General features: G+C 41.1%; 1 protein-coding gene across 3 annotated transcripts in view; it reads left to right on the top strand.

The window, feature by feature from the left end:
• LOC132889222 (geranylgeranyl pyrophosphate synthase-like) overlaps positions 1-27,646 on the top strand; it is a 61,572-nt gene that overhangs the window by 13,926 nt on the left and 20,000 nt on the right. Inside the window, exons 2-3 of one of the 3 annotated variants that reach the window (XM_060925495.1) lie at positions 18,315-18,416; positions 25,860-25,930. In XM_060925495.1, coding sequence (XP_060781478.1) covers positions 18,344-18,416; positions 25,860-25,930 — 144 coding nt within the window. In that variant the 5' untranslated portion in view covers positions 18,315-18,343. Of the gene's footprint in view, positions 1-18,314; positions 18,417-25,859; positions 25,931-27,646 lie in introns of those variants that run through there. The other 2 variants (XM_060925496.1, XM_060925497.1) reach the window with 2 other exon arrangements.

Below are 27,646 nucleotides of genomic sequence, written 5' to 3'. Positions count from 1 at the left end.
TTTTAAAATCAAACTACAACCCCGATTCCAAAAAAGTTGGGACAAAGTACAAATTGTAAATAAAAACAGAATGCAATAATTTACAAATCTCAAAAACTGATATTGTATTCACAATAGAACATAGACAATTATTAGGGATGTCCCGATCCGATCACGTGATCGGAAATCGGGCCCGATCACATGGTTTCAGACTCGATCGGAATCGGGCATTGCCTCCCGATCAGGGATCGGATATATATCTATGTAATATATTCTCATTTTTAACACATCAATAGCTATGCGTTGGCACAGAGTGAGACCAGACCTCTTGTCTCAACACAGCAACATCAACGCGTGCGGCATGACATCACTTTGTAGCAGAGACGCTATTGGTTATTGGCTGCCTGTTGCCGGCAAAGTTGAACACGGAAGCAGTTCGAAGCGGAAAGCAAAGCATGAGAATTTTTTTTTTTCGTTGGATGACAAAAACAGGCTCAAACCTGAAAAGGTAGAAATGCTTGTTTTCATCAAGAAAAACGTTCATTTCCTTAATTGAAATTACTGTACACCACTGTGAGATGCGTTCTTAAAAGCAAATTACCGGCACTGTGGCACTTTATTTTTTTTATTTGTTTACATTCCTGCCAGGTATTTTAAGGTTATTTTTTTTAATTTGTTATTTATTGTTCAAACTGCCTCACGTAAGTGCTCTGTTTGCTAACGGAGTTGTTGGATGTTAAAATAAGGTGTTAAATAAAAAATGAGGAACATCCTGGATCCGTTTCTTTCCTCATCTTTATTTTTATGGATTATAAGAAGTATCGGATCGGGACTCGGTATCGGCAGATACTCAAAATCAAATGATCGGTATCGGATCGGAGGGCAAAAAAACCTGATCGGGACATCCCTAACAATTATATTGGCTCATTTGAAATTTCATGACAAAAACATTTATTGAAAACACCTGACTCTAATTTCACCTTTAAATTAACTGCTAATCCTAGAGGTTCACATACTTTTGCCACTTACAGATATGTAATATTGGATCATTTTCCTCAATAAATAAATGACCAAGGATAATATGTTTGTCTCATTTGTTTAATTGGGTTCTCTTTATCTACTTTTAGGACTTGTGTGAAAATCTGATGATGTTTCAGGTCATATTTATGCAGAAATATAAAAAATTCTAAAGGGTTCGCAAACTTTCAAGCACCACTGTAGATGTTGGAATGTACCTTCTCACTGCATTTTCTCTGTTTTAATTAAAAAAAATCATTTGCTGGAAGAGAAGAGCAGGGAGGATTGAGAATTGAGCACTGTAGTTTGTTTACACCTGATACTAAATTTTGTAGCATCCTAGCAACCACTGCAAAGACACGTACAAAAAGCTCAAAAATGCCTACATACTCGAGCATAAATGAGAGAGGATTTATCTTGTAGTGTCCTGATCCCCAAATCTTTAACCCAGCCACATGTAAAAAGTTGTAGCCTCCATGCTCTTCCAGGTTTTCATCTGTTTGTTCATGTAGAATGATATCTGCAGCACCAGGTGAGATGTCAGGATAGTCCACGGATGGATAATCTTCCAACTCGTCTGAAAAGTTGTTCTTTACTAGTGTGTAAGGATCTATCCCATTGCAAAGAGTAACTTTCTGAAGGTATCTTGGCCCTTCATTGGCCTCTAAACTGTGAAAATAATTGGAGATGGTTTCACTAGCTCTCTGCATAACGGCAGCCAAATTGGTTTGTCTGACCACCATTTCATTCACCAGAAGTAAACTCGCAAGCAAAAGTCATGTGGCTGAATACAACCTATATTCTATTCCAGGTTAACTACTCGCAAAGAATGACTGACTGAATGAAAAATCTTTAACTCCATGGATTCAGTGGGGGAAAAAAATGGCAAGATCGTGGCTGCATACTGCGACTAATGCTACGTTCACACTGCAAGGCTTAATGCTCAATTCCGATTTTTTTGTGAAATCCGATTTTTTTGTGAGGTCGTTCACATTAACAAATATATGCGACTTGTACGTGATCCTCAGTATGAACGAAAAGCGACCTAAAAGTGTTCCGCATGCGCATTGCAGGATACGACGACGTCGCACGCAGTGAGCATGGCCAGTGTTTACGGAAGTAACCTAAAGTTTCCTGTGTATGACAGTAGCCAGCATGGAGTACCTGGCGATGATGCAGTTGTTGTTGCGACGGAGCCAGAACATGCACAATAGCCTGATGTTAAGGAGGAGGTTGAGAAGGAAGAGGGCAAGGGTTTTGGCTCAGGCGTTCTGCGGGGTAGTGACTGCAACCTCCGTTCAAAGGAACATCAAAGCCATGTTGTTGTAACTTTTTTTGAGAGACCCGCCGCCTACTTCAGCGCAGAATAGTGACGTTTGTGGCTTGTTGATGACGTGTAAGTCGGATGAATGCGACCTGGCGGTTCAGACTGAAGTCGCGTATGAAAAGATCGGATAGGAATCGGAATTAGGACCACATATCCAAACGGCCTGGGTCGGATTTGAAAAAATCGGATCTGTGTCGTTCATATTGTCAATAAAAGATCGGATACAGGTCACATATGGGCGAAAAAATCGGATTTGAGTCACTTCAGCCTGCAGTGTGAACGTAGTGTATATGGCAAGCCTTGGAGAGAGCTGTTCTCGCATAGCATCGTTGTTGTGGGCTATTGAAGCTGGAGTGAAACAAAGGGATTGACTGACAGTTACAGACGAAAAGGCGTACTGGGTTCTTCCTACTGCTATGAAAAAATCTCCTCCTCCTGGATCAGAGATATTTCCTTTCTAAAGAAATGCCCCAATCAAGTTCCTAAGCCGCAATCAGAAGTTCAAGACAAAGTTTCAGGGAGACGGTAATACCTTTTTCTCTTTTTCTCTATTTGAATGATTGGAACAACCAAAAACAGTGCAAAAATGAACCATATTTAAGACAGATTAAGTCTTGCTTACAGGAAAGACGTAGTCTGGTTGTCCCCCAGGAGAAATTATCACATGATGCGTGACATCATGCGCAAGGGGTCTGTTGGGCTAGTCCAGGGGTCGGCAACCTTTAACACTCAAAGAGCCATTTGGACCCAGTTTCCACGGAAAAGAAAACACTGAGAGCCGCAAATAACACATACACACACATTATATATATATATATATATATATATATATATATATATATATATATATATATATATAAAGTTTTTGTTATTATTATTATTTTACCTTTACGCTTTGTATAAACAAGTATAGTGTGTTGCTTATGAAATCCATGAAGTGCTACAGAGAAAATGGAATTTTATTCATGTAATGAAGACATTTTGGACTCTTAAAACTAATAAAAAAAAAACACCAAGTTAAGGGTCTCTTTCAAATGAATTAAAAAGTTGAACTTAAATTATACATGTAGCAAACAAAAAATGCCGTGAGCCGTCATCCTCATATCGCCTTTGGGCTTTTGGAGTGCGGAGCCTTGACCTGAATTAAAAAAATAAATTGGAAAAAAAAGAGCACTTTCACTGAACAATGAAAATTAAATATTTGCAAAATATCTGCATAAATATTTATTTTACCTGGTTAATGGGACTTCTGCTCCTGAACCTCTGCGCACAGTGTCTGCAAATCAGGGCTGTAGGAAGTCACTTTCATCTTTCCGCAGGACTGTAAGCGATCATCTGGGAGGCGCGAGCGGTGTTTGATTTTAACAAAGTTCATGGTGGAGAATAGCTGCTCACATACGTATGTGGATCCGAAGATCGACAGGACTCCAAATGCATATTTCTTCATGTTTATGTAGGTGTCGGGGATTAAATTTCTCCATACTCAGCAGGGCTCGAAATTCGCGGTGGTCTGGTCGCTCGAGGAGACTTAACAAGGCGACTTAATTTGCCATTTGGCGGGTAATTCCTGTCACTAGTTGAAAATAAAAAATATATATGAAGCGAAGATTCAGACTAGGGCTGTGCGATATATCGAATATACTTGATATATCTCCGAAAATTCTGTGTGAGATACATATAATTATTACATCGTAACTATCGAGTATTTTATGGCCATCTGCCGACTTGCGTTTGTTTCGTGTTTGTTGCGTTTGTTTAAAACCTTTTCCGGTGGTTTTCTCCCTGTCCCTCAGGCAGTAACGTGAGAGGCTGCCTAAGGGTTTAAAAAAAGAAATTAAAATAAATAAATAAATAATAACAACGGCACGCACTCGCCAACCAATCCCGGATGACATTTTGGTGCTGAAAGGAACGTGTTGCCAGATTGGGCGGTTTCAAGTGCATTTTGGCGGGTTTTGAACATATTTTGGGCTGGAAAACGTCAGCAGTATCTGGCAACGCAACACAGTAGAGGTCTGCGCGGGTCGGATTTTTCAGTCCCGCCCGCGCCCGCATTGTGCAGTCCCGCCCGCGCCCACAAAGAATTATGATTTTCAGTCCCGCTCCCGCCCGCGCCTGCCATATTTTGTCCCGCTCCCGCCCGCAAATCCCGCATGATGCAGACGTTCACGTTATTTCTCAGGAAAGTTCTTGTCTTGACACAGCGTGATGGTGCCCCGCCCCCTACTTTGAGTGGATTTGAGCATAAATATCTACAGCTCACGTTCACGTTTGTTATTATTTACCTTGTTTCTGAATTCAGCATGTAGTGTCTCTAATAATAATAATAATAATAATAATAATGCTGTCAAGCGATTAAAATATTTAATCGCGAATCGCACATTTTTATCACATGAGAAACCATTGTAATTCTCTGATCAGCATAAAAAAGTGAATGGGCTTGCTTTGTACCAATGGTGGTTTTTTTTGTTTGTTTGTTTTTTATTGCAAAGCAGAGCTAGCAAGAGGAGTGAACTTCACTCTTCTTCCACTTCACTCAGTGAAGTGATTTACTGCTTGAGTTAGTCTACAGCTCTAATCAGAGAGACAGGTTACACAGTGATGGTAGGCTTGACATGCTTGATTATAATATAAAGTACACTATTATATTAACTTTAAGTTGTTCGTTGATAAATATTGCATTGAATCTGATCTTTACTGTTTCATCTCACTTAACACATTTCGTACTTTTACACTTTTTCTGCCTGTTGATGCGTCGCGCTGTCCAATCAGAGGCGGCCAAATTTGCATATTACAGGAAGGATTTCTGGGTGGCACGGTGGTGTAGTGGTTAGCGCTGTCGCCTCACAGCAAGAAGGTCCTGGGTTCGAGCCCCGGGGCCGGCGAGGGCCTTTCTGTATGGAGTTTGCATGTTCTCCCCGTGTCCGCGTGGGTTTCCTCCGGGTGCTCCGGTTTCCCCCACAGTCCAAAGACATGCAGGTTAGGTTAACTGGTGACTCTAAATTGACCGTAGGTGTGAGTGTGAATGGTTGTCTGTGTCTATGTGTCAGCCCTGTGATGACCTGGCGACTTGTCCAGGGTGTACCCTGCCTTTCGCCCATAGTCAGCTGGGATAGGCTCCAGCTTGCCTGCGACCCTGTAGAAGGATAAAGCGGCTAGAGATGATGAGATGAGATGAGGAAGGATTTCTGGGATAGCATTGAGTTTACAGACGCTGTCTTCTTAAAACTGAATAAATATTTAAAAAGAGCCAAATGAGCCAGTCTTCTGAACGGCTCTTTTCAAAGAACGGATCACAAAGCTGCGGATCCCATCAAAGAGCCATAAATCCCATCTCTACTAGTTTCAAAAGCTTATGAAAAACCTACATCATGTCACAGAGCATTAATCTCGCGATAAAAAAAAATTATCGCCGTTAAAATTGAGTCAAGTTAACGCGATAATAACGCGACATTTTTTACAGCACTAATAATAATTAAAGCCGCAAGCGGCCTCGACGGGCCCTCGCGCCAGCGCCCAAGGGGGGCGGGGGCATGCGTCCCCGCGAAAGACCTTCCACAGCTTCTTCGGCAAGAGACATTACTCCCACAATGGCGACAAAGCACAGAATTGGACACATGGCAACAATAGGGTCTCGCACTGTACGGTGCTCGGGGGGCGCTATAGAGGCCCTGAGGCCCGCCTGGATCTGGGCTTCTGGTTCTCAGTAGCGGTGGCAGTCTAAGAAAAAGGAGCCAAATTTCGTGCGTTGTCGACCATGGCAAGCGCCCCAATAAGGGTCTTGTAAGGAGTTAGCTTGCCAAGATTGACAAATCAGAAGCTGCAATATCATTTTTGCCATAACCAGCACCCCCAGGGGCGAAAGTGCACAAAATCTGGCGTATATGTCAGGTGAGCTATGAAGAGTTTGCGTATGAAGTTTGATGACAATTGAGTAAATAGAAGATGAGATATAGATTTTTGAAGAATAAATTTTTTGGTTTTTCCCATGTCAGTAGGAGGCGCTATGCTGTACATGAGCCATTATGAGTTGGAAAAATAAGTGTCTACAACAGCAACGTACTATCACAAGGTAGTGGTGTGAAGGAAAAGCATTATGGAATTATTTACCAAAAACCCGTTTTGGAGCAACTGCATCGGCCAAAAACAGCGCCCCCCATGGACGAAAATTACCAAAATGTGGTATACATGACATGGGAGGTAGTAAGAGGGTGGCCGTGAAGTTTGACCAAATTTGAGGAAAGATTGGATTTTTTGCCCAAAAATAGCGCCCCCAGTGGCGAAATATCACAGAAATTGGGTAACATGTCAGAAGCCCAATGAGTGATTTGCGTGTGAAGTATGAGCAGTTTTGAGCAATTAGAAGATTTATGAATTTTTAAGCATGTAAAATTTTGCATTGAAAATTGATTCGACGTATAACTTCTGAACGGTTTATGCTACGTGAAACGTATTTAGAAACTTTTGTCAGCCATGTCTGTAGATGATGTGTATCAATTTTGGTGACATTCCTATGAACGGTCTAGGAGGAGTTGCGCCGTCTTCGTGGCCATGCATTTCGCACAAAAGTGAAATTACCTCACTTCCTGTTGGGCATGGCTAATGCATTGGCATTACATTTTTGTCCGGCTTAGTGAGATACATATGCGTACCAAATGGCATGCCACTACTACAAACTACATGGCAACCAGGCACCTTAATGCGGGAGGCCAAAATCACAACGAGTTAAGGGGCGCTATAGAGGCCCTGAGGCCCGCCTGGATCTGGGCTTCTGGTTCTCAGTAGCGGTGGCAGTCTAAGAAAAAGGAGCCATATTTCGTGCGTTGTCGACCATGGCAAGCGCCCCAATAAGGGGCTTGTAAAGAGTTTGCTTGCCAAGTTTGACAAATCAGAAGCTGCAATATCATTTTTGCCATAACCAGCACCCCCAGGGGCGAAAGTGCACAAAATTTGGCGTACATGTCAGGTGAGCTATGAAGAGGTGGCCTATGAAGTTTGATGACAATTGAGTAAATAGAAGATGAGATATAGATTTTTGAAGAATAAATTTTTTGGTTTTTCCCATGTCAGTAGGTGGCGCTATGCTGTACATGAGCGATTATGAGTTGGAAAAATAAGTGTCTACAACAGCAACGTACTATCACAAGGTAGTGGTGTGAAGGAAAAGCATTATGGAATTATTCACCAAAACCCGTTTTGGAGCAATTGCGTCGGCCAAAAACAGCGCCCCCCATGGACGAAAATTCCCAAAATGTGGTGTACATGACATGGGAGGTAGTAAGAGGGTGGCCGTGAAGTTTGACCAAATTTGAGGAAAGATTGGATTTTTTGCCCAAAAATAGCGCCCCCAGTGGCGAAATATCACAGAAATTGGGTAACATGTCAGAAGCCCAATGCGTGATTTGCGTGTGAAGTATGAGCAGTTTTGAGCAATCAGAAGATTTGTTATGAATTTTTAAGCATGTAAAATTTTGCATCGAAAATTGATTGACGTATAACTTCTGAACGGTTTATCCTACGTGAAACGTATTTAGTAACTTTTGTCAGCCATGTCTGTAGATGATGTGTATCAATTTTGGTGACATTCCTATGAACGGTCTAGGAGGAGTTGCGCCGTCTTCGTGGCCATGCATTTCGCACAAAAGTGAAATTACCTCACTTCCTGTTGGGCGTGGCTAATGCATTGGCATTACATTTTTGTCCGGCTTAGTGAGATACATATGCGTACCAAATGGCATGCCACTACTACAAACTACACGGCACCCAGGCCCCTTAAAGCGGGAGGCCAAAATCACAACGACTTAGGGGGCGCTATAGAGGCCCTGAGCCCCGGCCAAGTTTGGGCTTTTGGTTCTGAGTAGCGGTGGCAATTCTCGGAACTGGTGCCAAATTTGGTGCGTTTTCGCCCATGGCAAGCGCCCCGAAAATGGCCCAACAGCGGAGAAAAATAAAGAAGAAGAAGACGGAAGAATAATAATAGTGAACTCTTACAAGAACAATAGGGCCTTCGCCCTATAGGGCTCGGGCCCTAATAATTAAAAAAAGACAGGCGAGCACGTAATTCCAAGTGGAAATTTGGTATATTTATTGTTCAGCCATACAAAACATTAGGCTAACCCAGTTTACATTTGTTAAGCATTTCTAACTAGAATATCCTATAGAATACCCTATAAGCATAGCATATATAAATGTTATAACAAAACACAGTCCTAGCCTACAACAACAAAAAATCGACAGTATAGGCTACTGTAGACATTATAGGGCTATGGTTGCACATTTCTAAAACTATTTGGGCTTGAGCCTCCGTGCAAGTGTTAAACTCTATAACATACCTGACCTTGTTTGAATATGAATAAGAAAAATGAGAAAATCAAACGCAGGTAAACGAAACAACTAAGCCTATTGCTTAGGATATCGGGTTCTTTGAACAGCTATGGAGAAACAGCAAATTGTTCACTGTTGAGGGCTTCAACATACTGCGCCTTTCCTCCAGAACTCTGCTCTTCTGCCATGATCGGAGATCTCAAACACGGAAGAGGAAAAGAATCGAGAAACGAACGAGAGATATTTATCCTCTCCTGAATCAGAATCATAATTCTGATGACCAGCTCATCTAAGGTGTCATTGAGGCATCATGTTAGTGTGGGTCACTGGAGGCTGGGTGTGAACTGTGAGTCATTAGAGTGATCAAAGGATTTCCTGTTAGGGTGATCAATGGCAAATTTAAGATGCCATTCCTCACTCAATCTGGCAATCTGACACTCTCTGCAAATTTAGGCATCTTAAAATGTTTTTCTCATCTCATTATCTCTAGCCGCTTTATCCTTCTACAGGGTCGCAGGCAAGCTGGAGCCTATCCCAGCTGACTACGGGCGAAAGGCGGGGTACACCCTGGACAAGTCGCCGGGTCATCACAGGGCTGACACATAGAGACAGACAACCATTCACACTCGCATTCACACCTACGGTCAATTTAGAGTCACCAGTTAACCTAACCTGCATGTCTTTGGACTGTGGGGGAAACCGGAGCACCCGGAGGAAACCTACGTGGACACGGGGAGAACATGCAAACTCCACACAGAAAGGCCCTCGCCGGCCCCGGGGCTCGAACCCAGGACCTTCTTGCTGTGAGGCAACAGCGCTAACCACTACACCATCGTGCCGCCCCTAAAATGTTTTTATTAATGCCAAATAAAATATCCAGCACAAATTATATATGATAGACATAAATTAATAATTTATAAATTTTATTTCAAACACGTTTTTAGTTAGCGGGACTGCAGCTTATCACGGCTCCCGCCCGCACTGCATATGTGCACTCCCGCTCCCGCCCGCGCGCGCATATGTGCACTTCCGGTCCCGCCCGCGCCCGCAATGAGCTTTCAAAATTTGTCCCGCGCTGCACTGCTTTGCGGCGGGTCCCGCGAGTCCCGCGGGAGTGCAGGGCTCTACAACACAGCGCTGACTCAGTTTGTGCAATCGCTGGTGCTGCATAGGCTACCGTGTAAGCTCTGTCAATTTCAGCGACAAATTAAAAATGGAAGCGGATGAATTGGTTCCTAACAGAACGAGTAAGGGGTCAGTCATCTGGCATTTTTTTGGATATCGCGAAGGGGACGTGGAACAGCAAATGGCAGTTTAAAGTGTGCAAAAAAAAAAACAGTATCAAAATACTCGGGTCTTGAAATAAATGCACATTAGTCATGAACAATGGTAACTACTCTCTTTTGTGTTATGTTTGACAGAAGTAAAATTCATACATGAACAAATTTTGGCGAGTTGCTTTGGAAGGTAACTAGTCCGGCTGGCTGGTGAAAAAATATGAATTTCGAGCCCTGCTTAGCCTACCTGGGGTTGAAAGTCTCGATAGATGCACAGAGTTTTGGCGGGTATACAGGCTACCGGCTTCCACGAGTGACGCATATATTGAGAGACGAAAAAAATGTTATTTTATTTTAATATTTCAAGATCACAATAATGTTCCAATTTAGAACTACAATAAAAAATGAACTAACAAAAATAAAATGCACTTTAATTGGATACTTATAAAATTTACTTCCCCAAGCCGCACAGAGCCGCAGCATAAGGATGAAAGAGCCGCATGCGGCTCCGGAGCAGCGGGTTGCCGACCCCTGGGCTAGTCGGTATGATGTCGTATCCAGCAGTGGCTTGAGAGGGAAAACAACCTGGCAGAGACACAATTTGTATAAATAATTTATACAGCTGATGGGCGGAGATAAAAACTAAATGTATTGGATATGTAATGCCGATATCATTTTTTTTGTATATGATGAAATACAACAATTACAATAACAAGTGACACAGAATTGCTGGACATGAATGAACATTTATTTAATGCTGTTGTCTGCAAGTTGTCTGCACTATGCATGAGACTTATTTTAAATAAAAAAAAATGTATCAACTTAAATGTCAGTGGGTAATAAAAAATTATGAACGAATTTGAGCTACTATAGGCAGTGCTCGGAAAACTGCATGTCCGATCGTCCAAGATGACTAAAGTATGTGCAAGGACGAGTAAAACTTGAACGGTGATCGGACGACAAAAGTTAGTGCTGGCAACCGCTCCATGATACAGACCTGAACTGTCAGTCCGGTAGTAGCATATCTCAATAATAATAATAATTATTATTATTATTATTATTATTATTATTATTATTCTGCAAATTAAATCATGCATTGTGACATCTGACTCCTTGTCAAACCCAAGTTCACCTGTGTCTATCGAAAATCTTGTTTTCCTGAACTGGTTCCTGTATAAAATTAATCCTACCAAGTGTCAGAGACTTTGTATGCTCATTCTGCGCTAAGAGAGCAGGGAACCAGTCTAAAGTAGCTCGTCTCGTTTCACAGGAAATGTGTTAAGTTTTTCATCAACACACTATATAAAAGTGTAAAAAAACAAATTTGAGGAAATCATTCAAATTTCCTTGTGTTTGGTTATAATTCATCGAAGTACGTGTGTCTTCAAGTGTACTGGAAAAGCTCGGCTCAGAGGGGTCCACGTAATGACGTAATTATACCAGTTAGCTAAGGACGATGAGGGTCAAGGACATCGTGCGCCAGCAGCGTGGTTGAAGTGGGCAGGTCTCAAACTTGGAACTTTCATACCACAATTGGAGTTATTAATAAATGACATCACTGAATAATGTTCCTTACCTCTAACCAGTGTATGTGTATACAATTTTTTTTTTTTTAATTGCTTTTGATGGTTTCGTATGTTTCGTAATGATATTTTTATTTTCTAAATATTTATCAACACACCACCATTGTGGCATGGGAGCCTGCGATTGGTGGACAGCTGACAAAGGGTGTCTCCATAGTTCGAATTACGGGGGGTACTGGGGGGTACTATACCCCCCAATGAAGACCCAGTACCCCCCAAAGAGACAAAAATATAAGTTTTGGGGGGGGTCCGATATTTTTTCTGATATTGTGAAAAGGAATATATAATTCAAACCAACTCCCATTCGGCATTCGGAACATTTTAATGTAAATTGATTTCAGACAGACACCCCTATTGTGGACCGTACCATTTTTAGTAACTGCAGCGCTAGAACGTGCTAGAGCAGGGGTTTTCAAAGTGTGGGAGAGTCAGCCCCCCCGCAGAGAGCAAATAAACAACAGCGCCCCCCCCCCCCCCCCCCCACACACACACACACACACACAATTTTTGTTGTTGCTATACTTAATGTTCCATTCGTATTTAAAAAAAATGGGTGTTGTACACATTTTTTTCTTTTACACATTTTAAACATCTGTGCTTTTTGAAAGCATCTTTTTTTTTTTTTACACATTTTAAACATCTGTGCTTTTTGAAAGCCTCTTTTTTTAACATATTTTAAACATCTGTGCTTTTTTTTTAAACATCTTGTTTTACACATTTTAAACATCTCATAGCATCATTAGCTAGCACCTCTTGGCAGACAACACACTGTGGCAGTGGAGCATCTTCAGATCCAGTCCATGAAAATCCAAGCTTTAAATAATCGTGGTCATACTTCCTTCTTTTTTTGCTTGGCCCAGACTCTGTCTCCTCACTCACTGTAGCTTTAGGTACTAAAAATCGATCCATTTTGTGTCTGGCAAAGGCTAGCTGAAGTTCGCTAAATGTCTGCAATAGTAACTTATTCTAGTTTATTTTTCCTCACATTGCGCCCCCCCGAAGAACTCTGGCGCCCCCTAGGGGAGACGCGCCCCACACTTTGAAAAGCCCTGCGCTAGAAGCAATAGCTTCTAGTCCACACCGTATTCAGCTGATTCATCAGATACAGTCCATGGGTTTGCAGCAATTTATACAGTCTGTGGTTTGCAGCAGAAGACGTGCATTGGTAATGTTAGTTGCTAACCAACTTTTAGCCTGTTGAAAATGTGTTATTTTACAACTTTCATTTATTAAAGTGATTTGTTCTTTCAGCTCATATCACATCTTTATACATTGAATTACTTACCCACTGAGGCCAGAAGGCTACAGTGGACAGACATTAACGTTAGTTACCAACGTTAGTTAGCAAGATAAACTAAGTCTCTATTTAAATCAAGCTTATTACAGTGTGGTATAGAAACGATTCTCATTTCAAACGAGAAGAACTCCATATGTTTCCATTCTCATTTTATCATGAATAAATTGTGCCCTTCTGAAATTCATTTGGCACATAGGCCCAACATGTCTGTGTGATTAGGCACAAGAAGTTCTGATGTAGGCCTAGCTAAGCCTATGTAAAATTACAATCAGAACCTCTGGGGGCAACATAAAAAGAGCCAGGTAGTAGGCTAGCCTAGGCAAAATAGCCTAGTACATGGATGTTTTCTATTGTTTTTACTTACATTCCTTTTGTATTATTTTTAAGATAGTCATAGTTTCATCTGAGTACCCTGTGTGAGTTTATTCACAGAGACAGTAGGCCAAACATGAGGAAAAGAAAAGGGTCAGACATCAGGCATTTTTTTGGTGCTAAAAGAGTAAGTAGTAAATATTAGCACTAAGATCTACAGACAATTACAGTACAAGTGTAGGTGCAGTTAGGTTTTATACACTGTTCATGTGAATAAAGAAAATGGGTTCCCAGCAGACAGGAGAGGTACAGCAAGACATTCAGCAGGACTGTTCTGCATGTGTGTATATACTGTTTGTGACTCATTTGTAGTGTTGATACCCAGTTTGTTCTGACAAAGAAGGTTATCAGGTTGTACTGCTGTTTTTCTTCTGTGGTAGTACTGTATGGTTTGTCATGCTTCTTAATGACATTAAAAATTATTGTTCAGAGTTATTGTGTTGAGTTACTGACACCGACTTCCATAGACGAGACGGGACAGGACCGGGGGGGGGCGCGATTGATATGATAGTGGACCATGATGGTACCCCCCAATTATGGTGGGGTAATTCGCACTCTGGGTGTCTCCCATTGGTTGTAAATTGTGACATAAAAATTGTAAACCCATATGGGACCCGCTGATTGGCAGTTTGCATACTGAAGCCAAGCGGAGATGTCCGGCGTCTGTTGCTGTTGTCTGAAGAAAACTGCAGCTAAAAAAAGCTCTACTACTGGATTACTTGGACAATCTTAGTCAGAAAGAAGTGTTTTTATTAGTGTTTATTAGCAGTTCTGAGCCATACAAAATTCCTTGAAATGGCTGGAGTGATGGTGCAGATTTGTGACCGAGCGTTAGCATTAGCTACATGTTGGAATATACCTTCTTTTTCCCGAAGAGTCCTGACACGGAAGAACAGTTAAAAAAAAAAAAACTACAAAAGCAAGAAAACCTTCTTTGTGTAAAGACTTTCCTCGACATCAGCTTTTGGGAACAGAATGTTGTGAAAGCCAAAGCATTTACTTTCAAAGGACTCCTAGCTGAACTGTGGGCTGGATGGTAAACTATTCCTGCCCCTCCATGTCTCAACAACCCCAAGGACATGTAGTTACACAGCTATCTGCATCTGTCATTTATATAGTGATGCTTATTATTGTTAAAACAATATCTGAAGTGTTATTTGTAAAATAACAATATCTTGCTCTAGACTTTCAAACAAAATTGTAAGATTTTATTTTAATTTTATCTAATAGTGGATGGTACAGTAATTACAAATGCCAACAATCCGCACATTCCAGTTGCAGCTGTAGTCATACAGTAACTATAATCACCCTTGTAATAATAATTTCAATAAATGGTTAATGTTCGGTTCCCTCTTCATTTATTCTTGATTTAAAAGGCACAACTGAGTCACACAGGTTGATCAGTGTGTAACAGACGATGGAAAATTTTATCCAAAATAGTTTTTCCTGCCTTAGTCGATTTATTTCCATTTCACATGCGAGCAGCTGTTGTAAAGTTCAGTCTGTTTGTGTAAAACTCTCTCAAACTGTAGGTTCATTTCTACACTCTGGTTCCACGGTGACATTTTGCACAGGACTGTGTTCCTTTGATAACAGAAACAAAGCTCCAGCATTATTATAATAATCATTCAAAACTCTCCACAGCTTAATATACCCTAAATTATTAATTCCTCTGCTACCAGAGCTTCTTTCTTTCTGAATGTGTCTGCATATATTGATGTTATAGTTTTGTGGATTTATCACAATTATGCTTCACCTATTTTAAAAAAAAAATCAACTGCATTCTGTTCTCTCCAAAATAAAAGAAAGCTCTGGGCAAGTGGAATTGTTTTTTGGGCAAGCATGTTTTGGGTGCTGCTTGCCCATTGGGCAAGTAAGACTGGGAGGTTTTTTTTTTTTTTCAAGGACTGATCAGGATTGTTGGAGTCCGTGAAAGCTGCGTGGAACTTTTGTGTTTAGTGAGCTAGTGATTGTTCATGTTAGGTAACTAGCTAAGTAGCTTACTAGCTAACTGGCTTCATGTTGATGATGACGAGCATGATGGTGGTAATGAGCTCAAAATCTCGCTGTTTAAGGTCATACTGTCTTCACTCCCTTTCATAGTCAGTGTTTTACATCATTCAATATTTTATTTTTTGCTGTAGTGGTTCTGCCCAGTCACTTGCCTTTTTTTGCTCTAATCATGGAGAATGAGCAGCAGCCAGGCTCTTGCAACCTGCTTGTCTGTCTTGTCACTCCCATTTAAATATAGGGGGAACATTATACTTTTGAAGAAGAAGCCTTTATTTTTGTCACATGTACACTCGAGTACAGCGAAATTCCTCCTCTGCATTTAACCCATCTGAAGCCGTGAACACACGCGTACAAATGAGCAATGAGCACATACAGAAACCCAGAGCAGTGGGCAGCGATGCTATAGTGCCCGGGGAGCAGTTGGGGGTTGGTTATAAAAGTTATAAAATTTAGTCACACTGTCTCCAAAAATGGACCTGGCCTGAATATAAGAAAGCATAAATTGACTCCCCAAATATCAGCGCCACTGCTTTTATTATAGTATTATTCCACCTTATTTCATCATTTTATAGTCAGCCCAACCATGTTCACATGGATCACTCTACAACATGCAAAATAACATGTGGGCAATGAACACAGGATGGCTGTAGACCTAGTAGCGGATGGGACGAGTTTAGGACAGAAACGAGCAGTGAAATGAAATTGTTACGTCTTAAATTGAATCGTCTATTTTGTTCTATGCCATGAACAACTCCCTTTAGCTTATTGTGCTTGGCCTTCCCTGGTTACACGTCCACAACCCCCATATTAACCCCATATGGAACCATCCTCTCCTGGAGTACTCCCTGCCTGGCGACCTCTCTGTCGTCTGCTCAGATTCCTCTGGCCCCTCTTGTCACTAGCCCTAATGAGACAGTGGATTTTTTTCAATGTGCCCCCCTAAATACTTGGACCTTCGTTTGGTGTTCAGTAAGGTTCGTGCCACTTCTCTTCCCTCCCCATCAGCCCTACAGTAGAAGAAGAAGCAGCATTTATTTGTCACATGCACACTCAAGCACAGTGCATTTAACCTCTCTGAAGCAGTGAATGTATGCATGCACACACAGGTGAGCAATGAGCACTCACTTGCTGGCCACTGCCCAGAGCACATTGCTGCCCACTGCCCAGAGCAGTGGGCAGCGATGCTACAGTGCCTGAGGAGCAGTTGGGGGTTAGGTGTCTTGCTCAAGGGCACTTCAGCCCAAGGTTGCCCCATGTTAACCTAGCGGCATGTCTTTGGATGGGGGGGGGATCTGGAGCACCCAGAGGAAACCTACGCAGACATGGGGAGACCATGCAAACTCCACACAGAAAGGCACCCATTGGCTACTGGGCCTGAACCTTCTTGCTGTGAGGCAACAGTGACAACACCGTACACCAGTTGTGCCATAGAACTGTTACCTGGAACCACACATCCCAGGGGTCATACCTGTTGTTTTTCTCCCACTTTAACTTTGTGCTCTCTTTTAGAACAGGCTCTAAGAATGTCAAGCCAGATGTTTTCTTCAGACTCTCAGCAAGGCACCATCAAGCCCATTCTTCTTGCTCGTTGTCTCGTGGCTGCTGCCTGTCTCAACAGAGAAACTGCTGTCCAAAATGCCCAATCCAGTAATCCGGGACCAGGTAATAGCCTGTCCAACTGCTTTTATGTGCCTCTTTGTGGGCGTTTCCAGGTGCATCAGTGGGGATACAGCTCCCTCCTAGCCTGTCATCCTGGGGCAGTCCGGACCCTTGCTGTCCTCAGGCAACGCTTCTGGTGGCCTAATGTGCACCGGGATGTTAGGACCTTTGTGGCGGCCTGTGATGTCTGCTCCAGAAACGAGATGAGCAACCAACCTGCAACCTATTAAGACCCTTACCTGTGCCTTGCTGCCCCTGGTCCCACATTGCAGTGGACTTTGTCACTGGCCTCCCCAGTTCCAAGGGTAACACCTGCATCATGACTGTCATTGATCGAGATGGCAGAACTGTTTATCAACCATATGTTCTGGGTTCATGGTCTAGACGGAGATTGTGTCAGACAGTGGCCCTCAGCTCTCTGCTTGCTTCTGAAAGGAATTCTGCAAACTCATTGGAACCACTGCCAGCTTCTTCTCAGGTTACCACCCACAGACTAACGGGCAGGCAGAATGTACCAATTAGAAGTTAGAGGCCACTCTACAATACCTGATGTCCAGTGATTTCTTCCTCCTGGAGCCAGGCACTTCCTTGGATTGAATACACCCACAGTGTTCTACTTATCAGGTATGCCTCCGTCTATCTGTGACTTTCGTAGCTGTTCTTTGGGTCCTATCTGCACCCGTGACCTCCTGGTCATGATAGTGACTCCTCACAATGGAACATCGGTGTTGAGGGTGATGTCTACGCATCAGAAATACGAATACCCCAAGCATACCGGTGCTGCTTTTAAAACAACGGTTGGTGAACTTGGTGAGGTGCTTTTGTTAGCTGTTCACATTTATACCACTCCTTAAACATCAGCATTGTTGCGGAGTATCACATGCAGCATGTACTCCCTTCCATTAAATAATTCATGTTTAAGGGAAGTAACGGTCTCATATATAAAAAAAAAATCCTTCCCTTCCTTCTTGTTCACACTTCATCGGAGAGCCACCAACTTAACATGACCCCTCAGGCCAACTCCCCCAACACATACATGGAACCTATGTGTGCTCTAACCTGCACTCCTCTTTTTCTTGCTTTTTCATCCATTCCTTTTTCTCCCATTGGCAGCAATGCATTCTTGGCCCCATAGAAATACACTGATCATCAGAGGCTAAGCTCTTTCACTTAGTCATGATTCATCCAACAGCCATCAAACTTGGTTTCATAGCTCAGACCAACACATCATCGTGAGCTATACTTATCTTTTTTGCATTGAGCAATCACAGTTGCATTTTCTTCAGGAAATGCACTTGTCTACTTGGTTTACTCCTGTATTGAAACGGCATCTAACATATGCTGCTTTTCATTAACGTTTGTCAATCTGCAGATGTAAATGAAATTTTTCATCATAACAGATCGTCTTCTACCAGATGAAGAGTGTTTGTTCTGCTGTTTTATACCTGGTTTTGTTTTCATGGCAGATTTTACTTGTTTGTGGAAGTTGCAAGGGATGGACAATCTTGAGGAAAAAGCTACTGAAAGGATTCTGCTAGAACCATACAATTACCTGCTGCAGCTACCAGGTAAAACATTAACACCTTTTTCTAGCAGGCAAGCATGATACTCTAACAATACAGTAGACCTTATTGGTTGGTGACTAGTTATCAACTAATCTGTTTATTACTCTTAAGTTTCTAATCAGTTAGTAATGTACACTGTGAATTTCACAGTGCAAATTCACCAATGAGTAAGAGATTTTTGAGCAGTGACTTGTAAAGTGTCATGGTCATCAGCGATGCAAAAAAAAAAAAAAAACAAGCATGCTAATACCCACCAGTACTGAAGTCAAGCCAGTTTATTTTTATAGCGCTTTTAACAACAGACATTGTTGCAAAGCAGCTTGACATAAAAATAAAGACTTTAACATATGAAGTAATTTTATCCCTAATAAATTTATCTCTGATGAGTAAGCCTGTGGCAATGGTAGCAAGGAAAAACTCCTTCAGATGACACGAAGAAGAAACCTTGAGAGGAACCAGACTCAGAAGGGAACCCATCCTCATTTGAGTGATGAGATAGCATGACATAAATAACTTTCTTCTATAAATGTGTCCTATATATTCACAAAGTACAATTGTGTAAATCTTCAGGCCAACATGTGATTTTTCTTTTATTATATAGACACATTAACAAACAAAAGTATGCAATAAAATATATATATATATATATATATATATATATATATATATATATATATATATATATAAATAATATGAATGACAGAGAGAGAAACAGGCATGTCAAGTTTATTTGTATAGCGCTTTTAACAATAAACATTGTCGCAAAGCAGCTTTACAGAATTTGAATGACTTAAAATATCAGCTAATTTTATCCCTAATCTATCCCCAATGAGCATGCCTCTGGCGACGGTGGCAAGGGAAAAACTCCCTCAGATGACATGAGGAAGAAACCTCGAAAGGAACCAGACTCAAAAGGGAACCCATCCTCATTTGGGCAACAACAGACAACATGACTATAACAGTCCTAACATAGTCAGCTTCGTTGATGCTGTAAACCCCCCCCCACCGACAGAAACCCAAGCGCAAAACCGCTCACGACAACTGCAGTCTCAAAGTCAGCAAGTCAGCTGCAGTCCCCAGCCACAAAAGCACCACTGCAAGAGTCCAGAGCGTCCTCCAGGCGTGACCCCCAACTGTCCACATGGGGCCGCTCTCCACAAGAGCGATGCGATGAGACTCCAACCAGACACAGGGCACCAGGATGGATCAGGCAGGTCTGAGGAGCAGAAGAGGTCAGCATCTCGATCCCAGGACCGACATGTAACTCAGAGGGACGGATTTTTTTTTTTGGGGGGGGGGGGGGGGGGGGAGAGAAAACACAGGTTGTTAGGTATGCCCAATGTCACCTGAATAAGTAGGAACAATATACATATTGCACTGAGTACAAGCAGAGACTCCGGCAACTAACTATGACAGCATAACTAAAAGGGGATAGCCAGAAGGTAACACAGGCATGAGGGAGCCCCGGGACATAAAGCAGCCAGCCACTACACCGTCAACAAACTCGAGTGAGCAAGCAAATGGGGGACTGACAGCATCCATACATCCCAGCTTACCAAAACACTCTGTCTGAGGACCCTCCAGATCTACACCTTTACCTCATAAACACCCTTAACAAAAGGCCTGACTAAACAGATATGTTTTCAGCCTAGACTTAAACGCTGAGACTGTGTCCCGAACACTACTTGGAAGGCTGTTCCATAACTGTGGGGCTTTGTAAGAAAAGGCTCTGCCCTGATGTAGCCTTCACTATACGAGGTACCAGCAGATAGCCTGCACCCTTTGATCTAAGTAGGCGTGGTGGGTCATAGAGGACCAGAAGTTCACTCAGGTACTGTGATGTGAGACTATTCAGTGCTTTAAAGGTCAATGGTAGTATTTAGTAGTATTTTATAATCTCATCTCATTATCTCTAGCCGCTTTATCCTGTTTAACAGGGTCGCAGGCAAGCTGGAGCCTATCCCAGCTGACTACGGGCGAAAGGCGGGGTACACCCTGGACAAGTCGCCAGGTCATCACAGGGCTGACACATAGACACAGACAACCATTCACACTCACATTCACACCTACGGTCAATTTAGTGTCACCAGTTAACCTAACCTGCATGTCTTTGGACTGTGGGGGAAACCGGAGCACCCGGAGGAAACCCACGTGGACACGGGGAGAACATGCAAACTCCACACAGAAAGGCCCTCGCCGGCGACGGGGCTTGAACCCGGACCTTCTTGCTGTGAGGCGACAGCACTAACCACTACACCACCGTGCCGCTGTATTTTATAATCAATATGAAATTTGATTGGGAGCCAATGCAGTGTGGATAAGACAGGGGTGATGTGGTCATATTTTCTAGTTCTAGTCAGGACTCTTGCATTTTGAACTAACTGGAGCTTGTTTATGCACTTATTGGAACATCCAGACAGTAAGGCATTACAATAATCCAACCTGGAGGGAACGAAAGCATGAACTAGTTTTTCCGCGTCATGTAGTAACATTAAATTTCTTATCTTAGCAATATTTCTGAGATGAAAGAGAGCTATCCGGGTAATGTTATCGAGATGAGTTTCAAATGAAAGACTGGGATCAATAATCACCAAGGTCTTTTATGGCTGCACGTGAAGAAACAGAAAGGCCATCCAGAGTTACTGTGTAATCAGAAAACTTACTTCTAGCTGCATGTGGTCCTAGTACAAGTACTTCAGTCTTGTCAGAGTTAAGCAGAAGGAAATTAATAAGCATCCAGTGTCTAATGTCCTTTACACATTCCTCAATTCTATTAAGCTGGTGTCTCATCAGGTTTTGCAGAAACCTACAACTGTGTCTCATCAGCATAACAGTGAAAACTAATACAATGTTTACGAATAATATCACCCAGAGGTAACATAAGAAAAAAGCAGTGGACCCAAGACAGAACCTTGTGGAACACCAAACTTTACCTCAGTACGTCTAGAAATATCACCATTTATATCAACATACTGATAGCGATCAGTTAAATAAGATCTGAGCCAGGAGAGGGCTGTTCCCTTAACTCCCACAACATTTTCTAGTCTATCCAGAAGAATGGAATGATCAATGGTATCAATGCTGCACTAAGGTCAGGCAACACAAGCAGCGAGACACAGCCCTGATCAGACGCCAACAGTAGGTCATTTACTACTTTAACCAGTGCTGTCTCTGTGCTATGATGAGGTCTAAATCCTGACTGATACATTTCATGGATGTTATTCCTATGTAAATATAAGTGCCACAGCTTTTTCTAGGATCTTGGAGATAAAAGGGAGGTTTGATATTGGCCGATAATTGGACAGCTGACAGGGATCAAGGTCAGGTTTTTTTAATCATGGGTTTGATAACTCCTAGTTTAAAGGATTTGGGTACATAGCCAATCGTAAGAGAAGAATTTATTATTTTTAGGAGCGGTTCAATTACTTCAGGTATTATCTGTTTGAATAGACTTGTAGGTAAGGGATCTAGTACACAAGTTGAGGCTTTTGATGCCAGGATTAATGAAAGTAATTCAGTTTCCTTTAGGGGAGTAAAACATTCTAATTGCTGATCTGATACAGTTATATTGTTAACTACAGGGTCAATTACATTGTCTGACCTTAAATTAGTAGTTTGAATTTTTTGTCAGATATTCTCAATTTTGTCATTAAAAAAATTCATGAAGTCGTTGCTACTACAGGTGTGCATGTGTCTATAGTGGACTTGTTCCTGGTTAATAATCTCAAGAAATAAGAGCAGCACCTTCCCGAGTGGGATAGATACTGTCCCACCCTAACAGGCCAGCAGTGCCCTCAAAATTAGCCCAATTATCTATAAAGCCCCCACTGTTTTCAGAGCATCACCTGGACAACCAGCAGTTCAGCGACCATAACCTGCTGTAAGCTACATCACCACGCCGCATTGGGATGGGGCCAGAGCATCCTACAGCATCGGACACACCTGTGTGTACTCTGTGTGTGTATAAATAATTATATTTATTTATTTATTTTAATTTCAGGCCAGTATGGACAAGATATTCATGTTTTGTCTGGTCAACTTCATTTCATTTGTTAATATACATTCATTCCTGCATTTCAGGCCTGACACACATGCCAAAAAAAAAAAAGTTGAGATTGGGGCAATTTGGGCTAGTAATGAGGTAAAACAATTAAATAATTATGTGATTTGAAAGCGGTGATGTCAACAGATTGTAATCATGATTTTGTACAAAATCAGTGTCCAGGAAAGGCTTGTCTTTGAGGAGTAAAGTATGTCAACAGATGCATGAGAAAATGTTTTTAAAAACAATGTTCCTCAAAGAAAGATAAGAAGGGATTTGGGAATTTTCACCCTCAATGATGCATAATAATAAACGATTCAAGGAATTTGGAGGAATTTCGGTGCAGAAAGGGCAAGGGCACAAGCCTAAGCTGAGGACCCATGATCTCTGCTCCCTCAGATTACACTGCATCAAGAAAAGTCATTCATCTGTAGCTGATATAACCGCATGGGGTTGGAATTACTTTGGCAGTTCTTTGTCAAGCACTACAACACGGAGTTACATCCACAAATGTCAGTTAAAGCTTTTACTATCCAAAAAGGAAGCTTTATGTTAACTGTGTCCAGAAGCGCTGTCATCTTCTGTGGATTTAGAGGCGTCTGGGATGGACCATCATACAGTGGAAACATGTATTGTGGTCAGACGAATCAGTATTCTAGGTCTTTTTTTGTAAGAAATGGATGCAGTGTGCCCGGGAGCAAAGGCAAAAAGGACCCTCCAGACTGTTACCAGCAGCAAGTCCAAAAGCCAGGGTCTGTCATGGCATGGGGTTGTCCGTGCCTTTGGCAAAGATAACTTACACTTCTGTGATGGCATCATTAATTCAGAAAACTACATTGAAATTTTGGAGCAACATATGCTGCTTTCAAGATGACCTCTTTTCCAGGGATATTTAAACAAGCCAATGCAAAAGCACATTCTGCACACATTACAAAGGTGTGGCTGCCGAAGGAGAGGGTGCCTGTCCCCAATAGAGAATGTGTGGTGAATTTTGAAAAAGCAATCCAATTCATGAAGTAAAATGTCAGTGTGCTGTTGTATTGTTTTGAGTGCAATACATGTCAAATTATTTACAAATCATTGTTTTCAGTTTTAATTTCAGTTTCAACATACCGTCCCAACTTTTTCTGAATTGGGGTTGTATACGGCGATCACATGATTTCACATTGATTAGTTCCGTTCTGTATATGTGACTTTTGATAGCAACTAGTTGCACAATAATTTAGAATTAAAGTTTCAGTGAGCCTTTGCCCACAGTAACCTCAGATTCCTGTTCTTGGAAAAATATGATCTCTGTGATTTTGACCATGAATAATGGTTGGTTCCAGAGGTATATTTGAGTAGGTCCGAGGAGAATGACGCATGTGCTTGTATAAGGAATTTGTTTTTGGTACAAGGTACAGACATATTGGAATAACAAAGCGAATGGGTGTCCAGACTTGTATAGAAAGGGCTGGTGTGGATGCTGCAGGTTTTCATTCCAACCAAGCAGAAGCCATACCTGATAGTCTGTTGAAAGGCATGATCAACTGATTAAACAGGTGGAATCAGATATGGCATCTAATTGATTGGAATGAGAACCTGCATGCACATTGTCTTTTTCTGGATAAGATTGGACATCCCTGACATAGAGGATTAAACAGTGTATACGCGAGCAAAAAACACACACTTGCAGAAGAGCATGAGCAAGGTGAGAAAGGAATCCACAAAAGGAATGGGTAAAGTTGCTGTTTCATTCACAGTGCTATAGTGTGAAATATTAAAGCCTTCAGAAGTATTTTTGTTTTGAATTTTGAAACCTTTCTTCGTTACATGTATGTCAGAGCACAGTGACATTCTCTGCATTTAATCCCCTTGAAGTAATGAAAACACACGGACACAAGTGAGCTGTGAACTGAGCTGCAGCGCCCTGGGAGCAGTTGGGAGTTAGGTGTCTCAAGGGCACTTCAGCCATGGAAAGTGCTGTTCATTCGCTCCCCCCACCCACACATTTTTCCTGCTGGTCCAGGGAATCAAACTGGCAATCTTGTGGTCCCAAAGCTGCTTCTCTAACCTAAAGGTTTGAGAAGGTTATTCTGTTGATACTTGCTTCAGATCCAGGATTGTGTGTGTGTGTTTTAAATTGTAATGTTTGAGTTGAGAACATGACTTGGGTAGATACCCAATGCCATAACCATATTGTATTTGGGCAATTCCATGTAAATGTCAACCTCACCATGCAAAAATAAAGCAACATGTAATACATTAAAACCACTCCCAGAGATATCACCTAGGCCTGTATTTTACAGATGTGAATAAGTTGAACCAATTTGTCACATTTTGATCACCTAATATGTCACCGTCAGTCTTTCTTTCTTATAATGTAAAACCCAAGCTAAAATCAACTTTGATCATGTACAATTCTATATTATTGCCACAAGCCACAGAAATGTATGCTAAAATCCACAAAACAGCAAAACAATAGCCATCCTAAATATTATTTAAGAACTTTGATAGTTTTAGCTGATATTTAGAGAGTTTTTCAAAGGGTTATGGTGGTTAAATTGCTGATTTTCTAAACATATGCCATGTCTATTCCAGACGCGTCACATCCCTAACGGAATTTCATCACATCCATAACGCTGACTTTTCCTTCCGAAACTCTGCATGAAATATAAAATATTTTAAACAAAGATTTTTTAATATTCACCTTGGACCCCTCTATCAAATGGATATCTCCATTTCGACATTAGGTTTACAATTTCACAGAGTTTGATAAAAATGTACAGTCACCCAAGAAAAGTGATACTTTTTCTGTCACATCCATAACGCATCTTTTATTGGCGTTTTCTGGCATGCCCTAGATGTACTATGGGAATTGTTCTTGTTCTATCACTTCTCCAGTATGGTACAGCCTTAAAATATGCAACACCTGTTTAAATACTGGGAGACAATAAAACATGCACTGGGTCATTTGTTGCCATTTTGAGTTCAAGTGTCACGTCCATAACGCTGGAATTGCTCATTTATAATATTTGAACTTCATAGGCTAGTGAAGTGCCTGTGGCTTGAAGGTGTTCTGCCTTGCATAATAGGAGTACGATTAAATAGTGTGATAAAGAAATTTTAGTCCCATATTCAATAGCAGAATTGTTTTGGCAGAATTGCCACACACAGTTAGGGAGTTGGACTGACGTGCAGGCAGCGGACTTGCACAGAAGTTGAGGACATTATTGTCCATAAACTACACCTGAAACACAGTGGCACAGTCAAAGATGAGCCACCAGTTCTATTCATTTGCTGTACAAATTCTTAGAGATAGCCAATATTAAACTGAAAGGGCATTGTTTTCTTAACGGATAACACATGGAAACTGGTATAAATCACTTTTTCACTAATGTAATGTGTTCTTACTAAATTTCTAGGGAAACAACTCAGAACTAAACTGTCCCAAGCTTTCAACCACTGGCTTAGTGTACCTGAGGACAAACTTCAGGTAAGAGCATGTTTATCTTTAAAATAATAATAGTTCTGTGTCTTCTAAGAGTATAGTATATGAATTTAAAAAGAGCAGGAAAGAAGTCCAAGGTTCTCCAGTGGTATAAGCAGATTTAATTCAAAATCTGACCTTCTCAGGACATTTGAAGAAAGAAAACTCCCAACAGATATTAAGAAAACCTTGGGAGAATCAGAAGGGAACTGGAGTAGTAAAACTTATTCTGGTGTTGGGTGTTGACTGTTTTATTTAAACGGCCACAAGAGACAATTTTAGAATTTGAGGCATGATGCCAAGTAACATAATTTCTGGGTGGCTTGGCCTTTTTTTTTTTTGGATATACTATGCCTACATGGAATATCAGGGGTGTATGTATATATGTGTGTGTGTGTGTGTGTGTGTGTGTATATATATATATAAAAACGAGTGAAATAATCCCAAAACTTCAGGGATGAGTTTTCCGCTTTTCGGTGGATTTCCGCTTTTTGTGTAAAAAACAACCTTTTTATATTATGCCAAATCCGTTGAGAATTTTTTTTAAATTAATTTCGGGGGGTTGGGGTATGTTCCTTCATGTTGTTCAAACTTGATTAACTCCAACGATGTTTACACATTATTTGTAAGTCGCCATCTTTAGTCTCGTTTAATCTCATTGAATGTGATGTAAAATTCGTGTTATCTACATCGTTATTGGTCAAAACATCGATGTCGAGACCATAATAGCTAATCAAAACAGTTTTTACTAAGACACCCACATCCGCTTTCTTTTATCAAAACTTACACATGTTCGTGAGCTGCATATCAAAAATACTTTCCTCTAATCGGCGTGTTTTCTCAAGATGCCGAATACTATTGACAAGCGAGATGAAGCGAAAGTACGTGAAATTGATGCTGGTATAAAAAACAAGTTTAGCAAAGCAAGAGAGGAGTGTGAGAGAGAGCCAGGTTAGAGCATGTAAAAACACAGGAGGAGCTAGCTAATGAAAGAAAAAGGAAAAAAGAGAGGACTGATGAGCTTTTGGCTTTGGCCAAGAAGCTGAATAATTCTAAATGATCTAATGAAAATTTGTTTCAAAAATAACTGGGAACTGTAAACAACTTAACTGTAAAAAGTGTGAATAGACATATGCGCTTCGTTTTGAAGAAAACATACAAGTGATGTGGACAATAAGATAAAGACAGTCCCCATAAAATATGCATTTGTTTGATTCAATACATTGAATATATGATAATTTGAATTATAGCTGACCGTGTTGATAACTTTAAAGTTTAAATAGACATTGTGAAGAAATCATATACAGTACAAGTAATGTGGACATTAGGAAAAGGTCAGTCTCGATAAGATATATAAATGTTTTTATTTAATTTATATTGAATATATGAAAATTTGAATTATTAATGGAACTGTAAATAACTATGGATTTTAATGGACATTTTTTAGAAAAACAAGTGATGTTGACTGAGTAATAACCAGTCCCCATAAAATGTACATATTTTGAATTAATGCAATACACATTTTGATACATGTTCTATATAATAGTGTTTTTATTTCAATAAGTATGAAAATAGGCATCAGGTGTTTTAATTAACTACAGCTCAGATTACAGGAAATAGGGTGTGTATGGTCTCATTTTGAAAACAATTTCACGGGGGGTGTCCCCCTGGACCCCCCTTATTACTTCGGGCGCCTTCGGCCCCCTCAGGACATTTTACAGA

Source organism: Neoarius graeffei, chromosome 7 (assembly GCF_027579695.1).
Source record: "Neoarius graeffei isolate fNeoGra1 chromosome 7, fNeoGra1.pri, whole genome shotgun sequence".
In the NCBI taxonomy this organism is placed as follows: Eukaryota; Metazoa; Chordata; class Actinopteri; order Siluriformes; family Ariidae; genus Neoarius; species Neoarius graeffei.
The sequence above is the reverse complement of the archived record's forward strand: the minus strand, read 5'-3'. Positions and strand labels throughout refer to the sequence as shown.